Source organism: Oncorhynchus keta, unplaced genomic scaffold, assembly GCF_023373465.1.
Source record: "Oncorhynchus keta strain PuntledgeMale-10-30-2019 unplaced genomic scaffold, Oket_V2 Un_contig_4880_pilon_pilon, whole genome shotgun sequence".
In the NCBI taxonomy this organism is placed as follows: domain Eukaryota; kingdom Metazoa; phylum Chordata; class Actinopteri; order Salmoniformes; family Salmonidae; genus Oncorhynchus; species Oncorhynchus keta.
In genome coordinates this window covers 34,843-53,158 of record NW_026288010.1, presented here as the reverse complement: position 1 = coordinate 53,158, position 18,316 = coordinate 34,843, and the positions used below count along the sequence as shown (strand labels likewise).

The window sequence follows — 18,316 nt, the reverse complement described above, 5'->3', positions numbered from 1 at the left end:
TGCCCTGGATAGTATCAGTACTCTGGATAGTATCACTGCTCTGGATAGTCTGTGAGGCCGACACGTAAAGCTCTGACGGAGGCTGAGGCCGACACGTAAAGCTCTGACGGAGGCTGTGAGGCCGACACGTAAAGCTCTGACGGAGGCTGTGAGGCCGACACGTAAAGCTCTGACGGAGGCTGTGAGGCCGACACGTAAAGCTCTGACGGAGGCTGTGAGGCCGACACGTAAAGCTCTGACGGAGGCTGTGAGGCCGACACGTAAAGCTCTGACAGAGGCTGGCACGCTTCAGTCAATAGTTTTAGAAACTTTAGAGTGTTTTCTATCCAAATCCAATTATATGCATATCTTAGCTTCTGGGCCTGAGTAGCAGGCAGTTTACTTTGGGCACGCTTTCATCCGGACGTGAAAATACTGCCCAAGAGAGGTTAAAGAGCAGTGATAGTAGCAAGAGCAGTCTGCGGGTTTCTTCTTTTTTCTCATTTTGTAAAAAATGTCATCCTGATGTGTGACGATTTCAACGTTATAACAACAACTACTGTACTGTCTTGTCTTCTCCAGCCTGTCCTGGTGACTGGGCTCCATAAGCCTCTGAATGCAGCTCTGTGGAAGGCGGACAGCTTCAACCTGGAGTTTGCTGACCATCAGGGAGACCTGCTGAACTGTAAAGATGGACTTGTCTCGAACTCTGGAATCAACGAGTTCTGGGACGGCTTCGAGGACCTCACCAGTGAGTAGTCTTCATCACTTATCAGGTTATTGATCCAGGACCTCACCAGTGAGTAGTCTTCATCACTTATCAGGTTATTGATCCAGGACCTCACCAGTGAGTAGTCTTCATCACTTATCAGGTTGTTGATCCAGGACCTCACCAGTGAGTAGGCTTCATCACTTATCAGGTTATTGATCCAGGACCTCACCAGTGAGTAGTCTTCATCACTTATCAGGTTATTGATCCAGGACCTCACCAGTGAGTAGTCTTCATCACTTATCAGGTTATTGATCCAGGACCTCACCAGTGAGTAGTCTTCATCATTTATCAGGTTATTGATAATGATAGGATAGAGTATTCATATTATTAGTAATTAAGTATATTGATGATATACACTGAGTATTCAAAAATTAAGAGCTCCTGTCCAACTCTATTAAGGTGTTCTTAATGTTTTGTACACTAAGTGTCTACCCGGAGTATACCAAACACTAAGTGTCGACCCGGAGTATACCAAACACTAAGTGTCGACTCCGGAGTATACCAAACACTAAGTGTCTACCCGGAGTATACCAAACACTAAGTGTCGAACCCGGAGTATACCAAACACTAAGTGTCGACTCGAGTATACCAAACACTAAGTGTCGAATTCGGAGTATACTAAACACTAAGTGTATACCCGGAGTATACCAAATATTAGGAACACCTTCCTAATATTGGAGTTGAACCCCCTTTGCCCTCAGAACAGCCTCTCAATTCATCGGAGCAGGGACTCTACAAGGTGTCAAAAGCGCCCACAGGGATGCTGGCCCATGTTGACTTGCCATGCTCAGCATTCCACAGGGATGTTGGGCCCATGTTGACTCTACAAGGTGTCAAAAGCTGCCCACAGGATGCTGGCCCATGTTGACTCTACAAGGTGTCGAAAGCTGCCCACAGGATGCTGGCCCATGTTGACTCTACACGGTGTCGAAAGCGTTCCACAGGATGCTGGTCCATGTTGACTCTGCTGAAGGTGTGGGAAAGCGGCCCACAGGGATGCTGGCCCCATGTTGGACTCTACACGGTGTCGAAGCTGCCCACAGGGATGCTGGCCCATGTTGACTTACAAGGTGTCGGAAGCGCCCACAGATGCTGGTCCATGTTGACTCTACAAGGTGTGGAAAGCGTTCCACAGGAGCTGCTGGCCCATGTTGACTTACAAGGTGTTGAAAGCGTTCCACAGGGATGCTGGCCCCATGTTGACTCTGCTGCAGGGTGTTGGAAAAAGCGTTCCACAGGGATGCTGGCCCCATGTTGACTCTACAAGGTGTTGAAAGTCGTTCCACAGGGATGCTGGCCCATGTTGACTCTACAAGGTGAAAGCGTTCCACAGGGATGCTGGCCCATGTTGACTCTACAAGGTGTTGAAAGCGTTCCACAGGGATGCTGGCCCATGTTGACTCTACAAAGGTGTCAAAAGCGTTCCCACAGGGATGCTGGCCCATATTGACTCTACAAGGTGTGGAAAGTGTTCCACAGGGATGCTGGTCCATGTTGACTCTACAAGGTGTTGGAAAGCGTTCACAGGGATGCTGGCCCATGTTGACTCTACAAGGTGTCCAAAGCGTTCCACAGGGATGCTGGTCCATGGTGACTCTACAAGGTGTTGAAAGCGTTCCACAGGGATGCTGGCCCATGTTGACTCTACAAGGTGTTGAAAGCGTTCCACAGGGATGCTGGCCCATGTTGACTCTACAAGGGTGTTGGCGTTCCACAGGATGCTGGGTCCATGTTGACTCTACAAGGTGTTGAAAGCGTTCCACAGGGATGCTGGTCCATGGTGACTCTACAAAGGTGTTGAGCGTTCCACAGGGATGCTGGCCCATGTTGACTCTACAAGGGTGTTGGCGTTCCACAGGGATGCTGGCCCATGTTGACTCTACAAGGTGTTGAAAGCGTTCCACAGGGATGCTGGCCCCATGTTGACTCTACAAGGTGTTGGAAAGCGTTCCACAGGGATGCTGGCCCGTGTTGAATCCAATGCTTCCCACCGTTGTCAAGTTGGCCTGATGTCCTCTGGGTAGTGGACCATTCTTGATATACAGTGCATCTACACATTTTTGTTACGTTAGATTTATTCTAAACTGGATTAAACATTCTGTACACAATACCCCATAATGACAAAGTGAAAATAGTTTTAGAAAATTTAGCTAATTTAAAAAATAAAATTAAGTATTTACATAAGTATTCCAGACCCTTTGCTATGTGACTCGAAATTGAGCTCAGGTACATCCTGTTTCCATTGATCATCTTGATGTTTTTACCACAGTACATGTGGTAAATTCAATTGATTGGTCATGATTTGGCAAGGCACACACACTGTCTATATAAGGTCCCACAGTTGACAGTGCATGTCAGAGCAAAACCAAGCCATGAGGTGGAAGGTATTGTCCGTAGAGTGCCGAGACAGGATTGTTTGAGGCACAGATCTGGGGAAGGGTACCAAAACATTCCTGCAGCATTGAAGGTCCCCAAGAACACAGTGGCCTTGGAACCACCAAGACTCTTCCTAGAGCTGGCTGCCCGGCCAAACTGAGCAATGGGGAGAAGGGCCTTGGTCAGGAGGTGACCAAGAACCCGATGGTCCTCTGACAGAGCTCCAGAGTTCCTCCGTAGAGATGGGAGAAGCTTCCAGAAGGACAACCATCTCTGCAGCACTCCACCAATCAGGCTCTTTATGGTAGAGTGGCCAGATGGAAGCCACTCCTCATTAAAAGGCACATGACAGTCTGCTTGGAGTTTGCAAAAAGGCACCTCATGGACTCTCAGACCATGACAAACAAGATTCCCTGGTCTGGTGGAACCAAAATTAAAATCCTTGGCCTGAATGCCAAGGGTCACGTCTGGAGAAACATGGCACCATCCCTACGGTGAAGCATGGTGGTGGCAGCATCATGTCTGGAGGAAACCTGGCACCATCCCTACGGTGAAGCATGGTGTTGGCAGCATCATGTCTGGAGAAAACATGGCACCATCTGGAGAAAACATGGCACCATCCCTACGGTGAAGCATGGTGTTGGCAGCATCACGTCTGAGAAAACATGGCACCATCCCTACGGTGAAGCATGGTGGTGGCAGCATCACGTGGGAGAAAACTGGCAGAAAAAACCTGGCACCATCACTACGGTGAAGCATGGTGGTGGCAGCATCATGTCTGGAGGAAACCTGGCACCATCCCTACGGTGAAGCATGGTGGTGGCAGCATCATGCTGTGGGGATGACGCCCACATCATAGCTAAGAGTGTGCGACAGCTCATTGCTCACTCTGACACACTGAGTTCTGCCTCCAAGGTATTATTTCATCCATCTCAAGGCATCGGGGGAAAGTTGAACTTGGACAATTATGTGATGAGAACCTGATGGTTCACAGTATCAAACGCCTTCCTTAGGTCCAGAAAACACAGCCCCAACAACGCCCCCCTTGTCCATCTTGGACTTGACATTTTCCTGAAGAAAGCAGTGTATGTTGTTGTATATTAGTTATAATACCAATGCATTGATTATGTCAATGTTTACAGGAAAGCATCGTTCCCTATCTATACTCTTACTAAAGTCTCCTGTGTTGTCCCCTGTGTTCGCTCCCCCACTCTCAGAGAGACCCAAGTCTAAAGACGGAGACACCGTGGTGTACAGGCTGAAGGACTGGCCATCAGGAGAGGAGTTCATGGCCCTGATGCCTTCCAGGTAGGCCTAGGCCAACTCATCATAGCCAAGCACACAGTCATAGTGATGGGGATTCTCCACAGTCTACTGGTTTGTCTGGGCAGTAGGTCCAGTAGATCCAGCTATGTAACACTGTCTAGTAGATCCAGTAGATCCAGCTATATAACACTGTCTAGTAGATCCAGCTATATAACACTGTCTAGTAGATCCAGCTATATAACACTGTCTAGTAGATATAACAGCTATATAACACTGTCTAGTAGATCCAGCTATGTAACACTGTCTAGTAGATCCAGCTATATAACACTGTCTAGTAGATCCAGCTATGTAACACGGTCTAGTAGATCCAGCTATATAACACTGTGTAGTAGATCCAGCTATATCACACTGTCTAGTAGATCCAGCTATATAACACTGTCTAGTAGATCCAGCTATATCACACTGTCTAGTAGAGATCCAGCTATATCACACTGTCTAGTAGATCCAGCTATATAACACTGTCTAGTAGATCCAGCTATATAACACTGTCTAGTAGATCCAGCTATATAACACTGTCTAGTAGATCCAGCTATATCACACTGTCTAGTAGATCCAGCTATATAACACTGTCTAGTAGATCCAGCTATATCACACTGTCTAGTAGATCCAGCTATATCACACTGTCTAGTAGATCCAGCTATATCACACTGTCTAGTAGGTCCAGCTATATAACACTGTCTAGTAGGTCCAGCTATATAACACTGTCTAGTAGATCCAGCTATATAACACTGTCTAGTAGATCCAGCTATATAACACTGTCTAGTAGATCCAGCTATATAACACTGTCTAGTAGATCCAGCTATATAACACTGTCTAGTAGATCCAGCTATATAACACTGTCTAGTAGATCCAGCTATATAACACTGTCTAGTAGATCCAGCTATATAACACTGTCTAGTAGATCCAGCTATATAACACTGTCTAGTAGGTCCAGCTATATAACACTGTCTAGTAGGTCCAGCTATATAACACTGTCTAGTAGGTCCAGCTATATAACACTGTCTAGTAGATCCAGCTATATAACACTGTCTAGTAGATCCAGTAGATCCAGCTATATAACACTGTCTAGTAGATCCAGTAGATCCAGCTATATAACACTGTCTAGTAGATCCAGCTATATAACACTGTCTAGTAGATCCAGTAGATCCAGCTATATAACACTGTCTAGTAGATCCAGCTATATAACACTGTCTAGTAGATCCAGTAGATCCAGCTATATAACACTGTCTAGTAGATCCAGCTATGTAACACTGTCTAGTAGATCCAGTAGATCCAGCTATGTAACACTGTCTAGTAGATCCAGTAGGTCCAGCTATATAACACTGTCTAGTAGATCCAGTAGATCCAGCTATATAACACTGTCTAGTAGATCCAGTAGGTCCAGCTATGTAACACTGTCTAGTAGATCCAGTAGGTCCAGCTATATAACACTGTCTAGTAGATCCAGTAGATCCAGCTATATAACACTGTCTAGTAGATCCAGCTATGTAACACTGTCTAGTAGATCCAGTAGATCCAGCTATATAACACTGTCTAGTAGATCCAGCTATATAACACTGTCTAGTAGATCCAGCTATATAACACTGTCTAGTAGATCCAGCTATATAACACTGTCTAGTAGATCGAGTAGATCCAGCTGTATAACGCTTTCTCTCGCTGTTTTCTCTCTGTGTGTCTCTGTCTGTCTGTCGTCTGGGTCTGTCTGTCTGTCTGGTCTGGTCTGGTCTAGGTATGATGACCTGATGAGGAATCTGCCCCCTGCCTGAGTATTGTGACCCTGAAGGGAACCTCAACCTGGCCTCTCATCTACCCAGCTTCTTCGCACCCCAGACCTCGGACCACGCCTCTGCTGTGCTTATGGTACGAGCGTTCATTTAACATCGACCAGGTCACTGTCAATGAACGGGCCTCAGGTCACTGTCAATGAACAGGCCTCAGGTCACTGTCAATGAACGGGCCTCAGGTCACTGTCAATGAACGGGCCTCAGGTCACTGTCAATGAACAGGCCTCAGGTCACTGTCAATGAACAGGCCTCAGGTCACTGTCAATGAACAGGCCTCAGGTCACTGTCAATGAACGGGCCTCAGGTCACTGTCAATGAACGGGCCTCAGGTCACTGTCAATGAACGGGCCTCAGGTCACTGTCAATGAACAGGGCCTCAGGTCACTGTCAATGAACAGGCCTCAGGTCACTGTCAATGAACAGGCCTCAGGTCACTGTCAATGAACAGGCCTCAGGTCACTGTCAATGAACAGGCCTCAGGTCACTGTCAATGAACGGGCCTCAGGTCACTGTCAATGAACGGGCCTCAGGTCACTGTCAATGAACAGGCCTCAGGTCACTCAATGAACGGGCCTCAGGTCACTGTCAATGAACGGGCCTCAGGTCACTGTCAATGAACGGGCCTCAGGTCACTGTCAATGAACAGGCCTCAGGTCACTGTCAATGAACGGGCCTCAGGTCACTGTCCAATGAACAGGCCTCAGGTCACTGTCAATGAACAGGCCTCAGGTCACTGTCAATGAACAGGCCTCAGGTCACTGTCAATGAACAGGCCTCAGGTCACTGTCAATGAACAGGCCTCAGGTCACTGTCAATGAACGGGCCTCAGGTCACTGTCAATGAACGGGCCTCAGGTCACTGTCAATGAACAGGCCTCAGGTCACTGTCAATGAACCGGCCTCAGGTCACTGTCAATAAACAGGCCTCAGGTCACTGTCAATGAACAGGCCTCAGGTCACTGTCAATGAACGGGCCTCAGGTCACTGTCAATGAACGGGCCTCAGGTCACTGCCAATGAACAGGCCTCAGGTCACTGTCAATGAACAGGCCTCAGGTCACTGTCAATGAACGGGCCTCAGGTCACTGTCAATGAACAGGCCTCAGGTCACTGTCAATGAACAGGCCTCAGGTCACTGTCAATGAACCGGCCTCAGGTCACTGTCAATGAACCGGGCCTCAGGTCACTGTGAACCGGCCTCAGGTCACTGTCAATGAACGGGCCTCAGGTCACTGTCAATGAACAGGTCTCAGGTCACTGTCAATGAACGGGCCTCAGGTCACTGTCAATGAACGGGCCTCAGGTCACTGTCAATGAACAGGCCTCAGGTCACTGTCAATGAACAGGCCTCAGGTCACTGTCAATGAACCGGCCTCAGGTCACTGTCAATGAACGGCCTCAGGTCACTGTCAATGAACAGGTCTCAGGTCACTGTCAATGAACAGGTCTCAGGTCACTGTCAATGAACAGGTCTCAGGTCACTGTCAATGAACAGGTCTCAGGTCACTGTCAATGAACGGGCCTCAGGTCACTGTCAATGAACAGGTCTCAGGTCACTGTCAATGAACAGGCCTCAGGTCACTGTCAATGAACAGGCCTCAGGTCACTGTCAATGAACAGGCCTCAGGTCACTGTCAATGAACAGGCCTCAGGTCACTGTCAATGAACAGGCCTCAGGTCACTGTCAATGAACAGGCCTCAGGTCACTGTCAATGAACAGGCCTCAGGTCACTGTCAATGAACGGGCCTCAGGTCACTGTCAATGAACAGGCCTCAGGCTTCAGGTCATTGTAAATGAACGGGCCTCAGGCTCACATTGTAAATGAACAGGCCTCAGGTCACTGTCAATGAACGGGCCTCAGGTCACTGTCACGAACGGGCCTCAGGTCACTGTCAATGAACAGGCCTCAGGCTTCAGGTCATTGTAAATGAACGGGCCTCAGGCTTCAGGTCACTGTCAATGAACGGGCCTCAGGTCACTGTCAGTGAACGGCCTCAGGTCACTGTCAATGAACGGGCCTCAGGTCACTGTCAATGAACGGGCCTCAGGTCACTGTCAGTGAACCGGCCTCAGGTCACTGTCAATGAACAGGCCTCAGGTCACTATCAGTGAACAGGTCACTGTCAATGAACAGGCCTCAGGTCACTGTCAATGAACGGGCCTCAGGCCTCAGGTCACTGTCAATGAACGGGCCTCAGGTCACTGTCAGTGAACCGGCCTCAGGTCACTGTCAATGAACGGGCCTCAGGTCACTGTCAATGAACAGGCCTCAGGTCACTGGAACAGGCATCAGGTCACTGTCAATGAACAGGCCTCAGGTCACTGTCAATGAACAGGCCTCAGGTCACTGTCAATGAACAGGCCTCAGGTCACTGTCAATGAACAGGCCTCAGGTCACTGTCAATGAACGGGCCTCAGGTCACTGTCAATGAACAGGCCTCAGGTCACTGTCAATGAACAGGGCCTCAGGTCACTGTCAATGAACGGGCCTCAGGTCACTGTCAATCAGGTCACTGTCAATGAACAGTCCTCAGGTCACTGTCAATGAACAGGCCTCAGGTCACTGTCAATGAACGGGCCTCAGGTCACTGTCAATGAACAGGCCTCAGGCTTCAGGTCATTGTAAATGAACAGGCCTCAGGTCACTGTCAATGAACGGGCCTCAGGTCACTGTCAATGAACGGGCCTCAGGTCACTGTCAATGAACGGGCCTCAGGTCACTGTCAATGAACAGGCCTCAGGTCACTGTCAATGAACAGGGCCTCAGGTCACTGTCAATGAACGGGCCTCAGGTCACTGTCAATGAACGGGCCTCAGGTCACTGTCAATGAACAGGCCTCAGGTCACTGTCAATGAACAGGCCTCAGGTCACTGTCAATGAACAGGCCTCAGGTCACTGTCAATGAACAGGCCTCAGGTCACTGTCAATGAACAGGCTCAGGTCACTGTCAATGAACAGGCTCAGGTCACTGTCAATGAACGGGCCTCAGGCCTCAGGTCACTGTCAAGTGAACAGGCCTCAGGTCACTGTCAATGAACAGGCCTCAGGTCACTGTCAATGAACAGGCCTCAGGTCACTGTCAATGAACAGGCCTCAGGTCACTGTCAATGAACAGGCCTCAGGTCACTGTCAATGAACAGGCCTCAGGTCACTATCAGTGAACAGGTCTCAGGTCACTGTCAATTAACAGGCCTCAGGTCACTGTCAGTGAACAGGTCTCAGGTCACTGTCAATGAACAGGCCTCAGGCCTCAGGTCACTGTCAATGAACAGGTCTCAGGTCACTGTCAATGAACAGGTCTCAGGTCACTGTCAATGAACGGGCAGGCCTCAGGTCACTGTCAATGAACAGGTCTCAGGTCACTGTCAATGAACAGGCCTCAGGTCACTGTCAATGAACAGGCCTCAGGCCTCAGGTCACTGTCAGTGAACTGGTCTCAGGTCACTGTCAATGAACAGGCCTCAGGCCTCAGGTCAATGAACAGGTCTCAGGTCACTGTCAATGAACAGGCCTCAGGTCACTGTCAATGAACAGGCCTCAGGCCTCAGGTCACTGTCAATGAACAGGTCTCAGGTCACTGTCAATGAACAGGTCTCAGGTCACTGTCAATGAACAGGTCTCAGGTCACTGTCAATGAACGGGCCTCAGGCCTCAGGTCACTGTCAATGAACAGGCCTCAGGTCACTGTCAATGAACAGGCCAGGCCTCAGGTCACTGTCAATGAACAGGCCTCAGGTCACTGTCAATTAACAGGCCTCAGGCCTCAGGTCACTGTCAATGAACAGGTCTCAGGTCACTGTCAATGAACAGGCCTCAGGTCTCAGGTCACTGTCAATGAACGGGCCTCAGGTCACTGTCAATGAACAGGCCTCAGGTCACTGTCAATGAACGGGCCTCAGGTCACTGTCAATTCTCAGGTCACTGTCAATGAACAGGCCTCAGGTCACTGTCAATGAACAGGCCTCAGGTCACTGTCAATGAACAGACCTCAGGTCACTGTCAATGAACAGGCCTCAGGCCTCAGGCCTCAGGCCTCAGGCCTCAGGTCACTGTCAATGCTACACCATCAATATGTGTTTCATTGAAACCTAACAAAGCAGAAATGGAACATGAATGCTGGAATTAAAATGAAACAAAGACATAGTTTATTCTGAGTTCAATGTCTACTGATAGAGGTCAGATTATCTCCGGAAGCCTTGAATACACATCAACAACCTGCTGAAGCTTCCTCCTCTCTCCCTGTAGGAGTGGCAGCGTCTCAGGAGCAGGACTTTGGGACAGCTAACCTTCACAGGGAGGTCTCTGACATCGTCTCTGTCCTGGTGTACGTAGGAGTGGCCAAGGGGAACGGAGTCCTGTCCAAGACGGGTAAGAAACGAACCAACTCTGGGCTGTGCTCTATATAGTCAATAGATAACCAACACTGGGCTGTGCTCTATGTAGTCAATAGATAACCAACACTGGGCTGTGCTCTATGTAGTCAATAGATAACCAACACTGGGCTGTGCTCTATGTAGTCAATAGATAACCAACACTGGGCTGTGCTCTATGTAGTCAATAGATAACCAACACTGGGCTGTGCTCTATGTAGTCAATAGATAACCAACACTGGGCTGTGCTCTATGTAGTCAATAGATAACCAACACTGGGCTGTGCTCTATGTAGTCAATAGATAACCAACACTGGGCTGTGCTCTATGTAGTCAATAGATAACCAACACTGGGCTGTGCTCTATGTAGTCTATAGATAACCAACACTGGGCTGTGCTCTATGTAGTCAATAGATAACCAACACTGGGCTGTGCTCTATGTAGTCTATAGATAACCAACACTGGGCTGTGCTCTATGTAGTCAATAGATAACCAACACTGGGCTGTGCTCTATGTAGTCAATAGATAACCAACACTGGGCTGTGCTCTATGTAGTCAATAGATAACCAACACTGGGCTGTGCTCTATGTAGTCAATAGATAACCAACACTGGGCTGTGCTCTATGTAGTCAATAGATAACCAACACTGGGCTGTGCTCTATGTAGTCAATAGATAACCAACACTGGGCTGTGCTCTATGTAGTCAATAGATAACCAACACTGGGCTGTGCTCTATGTAGTCAATAGATAACCAACACTGGGCTGTGCTCTATGTAGTCAATAGATAACCAACACTGGGCTGTGCTCTATGTAGTCTATAGATAACCAACACTGGGCTGTGCTCTATGTAGTCTATAGATAACCAACACTGGGCTGTGCTCTATATAGTCAATAGATAACCAATAGATAACCAACACTGGGCTGTGCTCTATGTAGTCAATAGATAACCAACACTGGGCTGTGCTCTATGTAGTCAATAGATAACCAACACTGGGCTGTGCTCTATGTAGTCAATAGATAACCAACACTGGGCTGTGCTCTATGTAGTCAATAGATAACCAACACTGGGCTGTGCTCTATATAGTCAATAGATAACCAACACTGGGCTGTGCTCTATGTAGTCAATAGATAACCAACACTGGGCTGTGCTCTATGTAGTCAATAGATAACCAACACTGGGCTGTGCTCTATATAGTCAATAGATAACCAACACTGGGCTGTGCTCTATGTAGTCAATAGATAACCAACACTGGGCTGTGCTCTATGTAGTCAATAGATAACCAACACTGGGCTGTGCTCTATATAGTCAATAGATAACCAATAGATAACCAACACTGGGCTGTGCTCTATATAGTCAATAGATAACCAACACTGGGCTGTGCTCTATGTAGTCAATAGATAACCAGGGACTCTCTCTCTCTGGTCCTGTCCTGGGACTCTCTCTCTCTGGTCCTGTCCTGTCCTGGGACTCTCTCTCTCTGGTCCTGTCCTGTACCAGGGACTCTCTCTCTCTGGTCCTGTCCTGGGACTCTCTCTCTCTGGTCCTGTCCTGTACCTGGGACTCTCTCTCTCTGGTCCTGTCCTGTCCTGGGACTCTCTCTTTCTGGTCCTGTCCTGGGACTCTCTCTCTCTGGTCCTGTCCTGTCCTGGGACTCTCTCTCTCTGGTCCTGTCCTGTCCTGGGACTCTCTCTCTCTGGTCCTGTCCTGTACCAGGGACTCTCTCTCTCTGGTCCTGTCCTGGGACTCTCTCTCTCTGGTTCTGTCCTGTCCTGGGACTCTCTCTCTCTGGTCCTGTCCTGTCCTGGGACTCTCTCTCTCTCTGGTCCTGTCCTGTCCTGGGACTCTCTCTCTCTGGTCCTGTCCTGTACCTGGGACTCTCTCTCTCTGGTCCTGTCCTGGGATTCTCTCTCTCTGGTCCTGTCCTGGGACTCTCTCTCTCTGGTCCTGTCCTGTCCTGGGACTCTCTCTCTCTGGTCCTGTCCTGTCCTGGGACTCTCTCTCTCTGGTCCTGTCCTGTCCTGGGACTCTCTCTCTCTGGTCCTGGGACTCCTGGTCCTGGGACTCTCTCTCTCTGGTCCTGTCCTGTCCTGGGACTCTCTATTTCTGGTCCTGTCCTGTCCTGGGACTCTCTCTCTCTGGTCCTGTCCTGTACCACTCTTCTCTACTGGCAGACACCCTCTGGGCTCTCTCTCTCTCATCCTGTCCTGGGACTCTCTCTTCTGGTCCTGTCCTGTCTCTCTCTCTCTCCTGGTCCTGTCCTGACTCTCTCTCTCTCTCTCTCTCCTCATCACTATTCATTACAGGCAGACACCCTCTGTGCTCAGTCTCTCTCTCATCACTATTCATTACAGACACATTCTCTCTCTCTCTCTCTCTCTCTCTCTCTCTCTCTCTCTCTCCTCATCACTATTCATTAGACAGACACCCTCTGTGCTCAGTCTCTCTCTCATCACTATTCATTACACACATTCTCTCTCTCTCTCCCTCTCTCTCTCTCTCTCTCTCCTCATCACTATTCATTAGACAGACACCCTCTGTGCTCAGTGTATTCATTAGACTCTCTCTCTCTCATCACTATTCATTAGACAGACACCCTCTGTGCTCAGTCTCTCTCTCATCACTATTCATTAGACACATTCTCTCTCTCTCTCCCTCTCTCTCTCTCTCTCTCTCTCTCCTCATCACTATTCATTAGACAGACACCCTCTGTGCTCAGTGTCTCTCTCATCACTATTCATTTTTAAAGGGATGTTGATGCTTGTGTCAGCGAGCCCCGCCTCTCTGTGTTGTCAATGTACAGCAGACTCTGAGATGTGTGGTGTTTGAACTCCCACTGTGTTTGTGTTGCAGGAGTGTTGAAGAGACTGGAGGAGGAAGACTTGGACGACAGCGTGAAGAAGAGATTAAAGGATTCCAGCGAGACGCCTGGAGCCTTGTGGCACATCTACATTAGCAAAGATGTAGAGAAAATTAAAGACTTTCTGCACAAGGTTATTCTCACTTTAATATGTTCTCTGTCTGTCTGGCCCTCTGGCTGGCTCTCTGTCTGGCTCTCTGTCTGTCTGGCCCTCTGGCTGGCTCTCTGTCTGTCTGGCCCTCTGGCTGGCTCTCTGTCTGTCTGGCCCTCTGGCTGGCTCTCTGTCTGTCTGGCAGTCTCTCTGTCTGGCCCTCTGGCTGGCTCTCTGTCTGTCTGGCCCTCTGGCTGGCTCTCTGTCTGTCTGGCCCTCTGGCTGGCTCTCTGTCTCTCTGTCTGGCCCTCTGGCTGGCTCTCTGTCTCTCTGTCTGGCCCTCTGGCTGGCTCTCTGTCTCTCTGTCTGGCCCTCTGGCTGGCTCTCTGTCTGGCCCTCTGTCTGGCTCTCTGTCTCTCCCTCTGTCTGGCTCTCTGTCTCTCTGGCTGGCTCTCTGGCTGGCTGTCTCTGTCTGGCCGGCCCTCTGCCTGTCTGGCTCTCTGTCTGTCTGGCCCTCTGGCTGGCTCTCTGTCTGTCTGGCCCTCTGGCTGGCTCTCTGTCTCTCTGGTTGGCTGCCTGGCTCTCTGGCTGGCTCTCTGTCTCGCTGGCTGTCTGGCCCTCTGGCTGTCTCTCAGTCTGGCTCTCTGTCTGGCTGGCTCTCTGGCTGTCTGTCACACTCACATATATATTCAAGTGGTTTTATTGTCATGGGAAACATATGATAACATTGCCAAAGCAAGTAAAATAAATAATCAACAAAAGTGAAATGAACAGTAAACATTACACTCACAGAAGTTCCAAAAGAATAAAGACATTTCTAATGTCATATTATGTCTATATACAGTGTTGTAACGATGTGCAAATAGTTAAAGTACAAAGGGAAAATAAATAAACATAAATACAGAGCATTCAGAAAGTATTCAGACCCCTTGACGTTCCCCACATCCCTCCATGCCACAGGCCCACTACAAAACAGACCAAATGAATCCTTTTCCTCGTCAGTCCACACACATCACCCCTCAATGACAAATCTAACAGAAATATCCCATCTACATAACATTCAGACCCTTTGCTATGAGACTTGAAATTAAGTTCAGGTGCATCCTGTTTCCATTGATCAACCTTGAGATGTTTCTACAACTTGATTGGAATCCACCTCTGATAAATTCAATTGATTGGACATGATTTGGAAAGGCACACACCTGTCTATAAAAGTCCCACAATGCATGTCAGAGCAAAAACCAAGCCATGAGGTGGAAGGAATTGTCCGTAGAGCTCCGAGACAGGATTGTGTCGAGGCACAGATCTGGGGAAGGGTACCAAAACATTTCTGCAGCATTGAAGGTCCCCAAGAACCACCAAGACTCTTCCTAGAGCTGGCTGCCCGGCCAAACTGAGCAATCGGGGAGAAGGGCCTTGGTCAGGGAGGTGACCAAGAACCCGATGGTCCCTCTGACAGAGCTCCAGAGATCCTCTGTGGAAATGGGAGAACCTTCCAGAAGGACAACCATCTCTGCAGTACTCCACCAATCAGGCCTTTATGGTAGAGTGGCCAGACGGAAGCCACTCTTCAGGAAAAGGCACATGACAGCCCCTTGGAGTTTGCCAAAATGCACCTGAAAATTCTCTGGTGTGAACTATTTGGCCTGAATGACAAGCATCACGTCTCTCTCTCTCTGGTTCTCTCTCCCTCTCTCTTTTCCTCTCTCTCCTCCACTCCTCCTCTCCCTCTCCTCCTCTCTAGATGCCCTGATAAAACCCATCAGTCTGAGGGAGTTGTTTTACTATGGGACACAGCAGCCCAGCATCACGTCTCTCTCCTCTCCTCCTCCTCTCTCTCTCTCTCCTCCTCCTCCTCCTCTCCTCCTCCTCCTCTCTCTCTCCCTCCTCCTCTCCTCTCCTCCCCTCCCCTCTCTCTCTCCTCCTCCTCCTCTCTCTCCTCCCCTCCTCTCCCTCTCTCTCTCTCCTCCTCCTCTCTCTCCTCCCCTCCTCCCCTCTCCCTCTCTCTCTCCTCCCTCTCCTCCTCCTCTCCCTCTCTCTCTCTCCTCCTCCTCTCCTCCCCTCCTCCTCTCCCTCTCCTCCTCCCTCCTCTCCCTCTCTTTCTCCCCTCCTCTCCTCTCTCTTTCTCCTCCTCTCCCCTCTCTCGTCCCTGGATGCCCTTATAAAACCAATTAGTCAGAGGGAGTTGTTTTACGATGGAACACAGCAGCCCAGGATCACGTCTCTCTCCTCCCCTCCTCCTCTCCCTCCCTCTCCTCCCCTCCTCCTCTCCCTCCCTCTCCTCCCCTCCTCTCTCTCCTACCCTCCTCTCCCCTCTCTCTCCTCCTCTCTCCACTCTAGTCCTTCAGAGGGAGGAGTTTTTCTACGGGACACAGCAGCCCAGCCTGACAGACGAGACACTTTATTGCTTACTGAACTGTGTGTTGTGGTTGTACTGTTCTGTGGATGATGGGTATCTCATCCTGCAGCCTTGTCTCTGTCTGGTTTACTGAGGAACGTCACTGATGTCCTGAATCTGACCTGGTGCTGTCCTGAATCTGACCTGGTGCTGTCCTGAATCTGACCTGGTGCTGTCCTGAATCTGATCTGGTCCTGTCTAATCTGGTGCTGTCCTGTCCTGACCTGTCCTGAATCTGACCTGGTCCTGTCCTGAATCTGACCTGGTGCTGTCCTGAATCTGACCTGGTGCTGTCCTGAATCTGACCTGGTGCTGTCCTGAATCTGACCTGGTCCTGTCCCTGAATCTGACCTGGTGAATCTGACCTGGTGCTGAATCTGACCTGGTCCTGTCCTGAATCTGACCTGGTGCTGTCCTGAATCTGACCTGGTCCCTGAATCCTGAATCTGACTGGTCCTGTCCTGAATCTGACCTGGTGCTGTCCTGAATCTGACCTGGTGCTGTCCTGAATCTGACCTGGTGCTGTCCTGAATCTGACCTGGTGCTGTCCTGAATCTGACCTGGTGCTGTCCTGAATCTGACCTGGTGCTGTCCTGAATCTGACCTGGTGCTGTCCTGAATCTGACCTGGTCCTGTCCTGAATCTGACCTGGTGCTGTCCTGAATCTGACCTGGTCTGTCCTGAATCTGACCTGGTGCTGGTCCTGTCCTGAATCTGACCATGCCCTGTCTGACCTGGTCCTGTCCTGAATCTGACCTGGTCCTGTCCTGAATCTGACCTGGTGCTGTCCTGAATCTGACCTGGTGCTGTCCTGAATCTGACCTGGTGCCTGTCTGACTGGTGCTGTCCTGAATCTGACCTGGTGCTGTCCTGAATCTGACCTGGTCCTGTTCTAATCTAACCTGGTGCTGTCCTGAATCTGACCTGTCCTGAATCTGACCCTGGTCCTGTCCTGAATCTGACCTGGTCCTGTTCTAATCTGACCTGGTGCTGTCCTGAATCTGACCTGGTCCTGTCCTGAATCTGACCTGGTGCTGTCCTGAATCTGACCTGGTGCTGTCCTGAATCTGACCTGGTCCTGTCCTGAATCTGACCTGGTGCTGTCCTGAACCTGGTCTGTCCTGAATCTGACCTGGTCCTGTCCTGAATCTGACCTGGTCCTGTCCTGAATCTGACCTGGTCCTGTCCTGAATCTGACCTGGTGCTGTCCTAAATCTGACTTGGTGCTGTCCTGAATCTGACCATGCCCTGAATCTGACCTGGTCCTGTCCTGAATCTGACCTGGTCCTGTCCTAATCTAACCTGGTGCTGTCCTGAATCGGACCTGGTGCTGTCCTGAATCTGACCTGGTCCTGTTCTAATCTAACCTGGTCCTGTCCTGAATCTGACCTGGTCCTGCCCTGAACCTGACCTGGTCCTGTCCTGAATCTGTGTTTACTGTCCTGTTCTAATCTGATGGTCCTGTCCTCCATCACCTGGTTTGCCTGAATCCCTGGTGCTGTCCGAATCCCTGGTCCTGTCCTGATCTGACCTGGTGCTGTCCTGAATCTGACCTGGTCCTGTGTAGTTTGACTGGTCTGTCCTATAATCTGAGCTGTGTGTTCTGGTCCTGTCCTGAATCTGACCTGGTGCTGTCAGCAGGTGCTGTCTAATCTGAGCAGGGCCCTGAATCTGACCTGGTCCTGTCCTGAATCTGACCTGGTCCTGTCCTAATCAGAACCTGGTGCTGGTCCTGAGCGGACCTGGTGCGTCCTGAATCTGACCTGGTCCTGAATCTGGCCTGGAGTCATGATGTGCAGGGTCTTGACCGTGGTCCTGTCCTGAGTTCCTGGGGACTCTACTGATGTCCTCCTCCATCAGGTTTGCCTGTCCGTCTGTCCTGTCCGTCCATCTGAATTGCTCATCAGTCACCTCTCCTGTGTAGTTTCTGTGTATAATTTAGTTTGTCAGCAGGTTGCTAAGGAGCAGGTAGCAACACATGGCAACCCAATCAGAGAGCCGGGCTGGTACCTGAGCAGGACACGTCAGCGTCTGTGGGAGGAGCATGATGTGCAGGGCATGACCGTGGTTCAGTTCCTGGGGACTGACCTCAACATGGTAGCAGGTACCTCTGGTAGATTTAGTTTGAACATGACAACAACATGGTAGCAACACATGGCAAAATAACACAACATGACAACAACACAACATGACAACACATGACAACAACATGACAACAACATGGTAGCAACACATGGCAACAACACAACATGACAACATGACAACAACACAACATGACAACACATGGCAACAACACAACATGACAACAACATGGTAGCAACACATGGCAACAACACAACATGACAACAACATGAGCAACACAT

The 18,316-nt window shown here is 49.7% G+C and overlaps 1 protein-coding gene across 3 annotated transcripts; it reads left to right on the top strand.

The window, feature by feature from the left end:
* Positions 1-432: 432 nt before the first annotated feature.
* On the top strand, positions 433-17,925 carry LOC127924989 (probable JmjC domain-containing histone demethylation protein 2C). 3 transcript variants are annotated; one of them, XR_008119456.1, is made up of 6 exons: positions 439-730; positions 4,345-4,435; positions 6,183-6,313; positions 10,483-10,605; positions 13,458-13,597; positions 17,907-17,925. XR_008119456.1 is itself a non-coding variant. In XM_052509638.1 (5 exons), exons 1-3 carry the CDS (start codon positions 505-507, stop codon positions 10,520-10,522), a joined length of 357 nt encoding a protein of 118 aa, XP_052365598.1. In that variant the 5' UTR covers positions 433-504; the 3' UTR covers positions 10,523-10,605; positions 13,458-13,597; positions 17,907-17,925. The 3 variants fall into 3 exon arrangements, 2 of the variants coding, with proteins under 2 accessions (XP_052365598.1, XP_052365599.1); XM_052509638.1 differs by lacking the exon at positions 6,183-6,313 and having other exon boundaries at positions 433-730; XM_052509639.1 differs by lacking the exon at positions 6,183-6,313 and having other exon boundaries at positions 433-730; positions 17,904-17,922.
* The last annotated feature ends 391 nt before the right edge of the window (positions 17,926-18,316 follow it).

Excerpts from the sequence above, each read along its gene's own strand:
- LOC127924989 (XM_052509638.1), top strand. The coding sequence starts at position 505 with ATGTGTGACGATTTCAACGTTATAACAACAACTACTGTACTGTCTTGT. Across the intron at positions 731-4,344 it reads CGGCTTCGAGGACCTCACCA|AGAGACCCAAGTCTAAAGAC; the intron begins GTGAGTAGTCTT and ends CCCCACTCTCAG. Across the intron at positions 4,436-10,482 it reads ATGGCCCTGATGCCTTCCAG|GAGTGGCAGCGTCTCAGGAG; the intron begins GTAGGCCTAGGC and ends CTCTCCCTGTAG.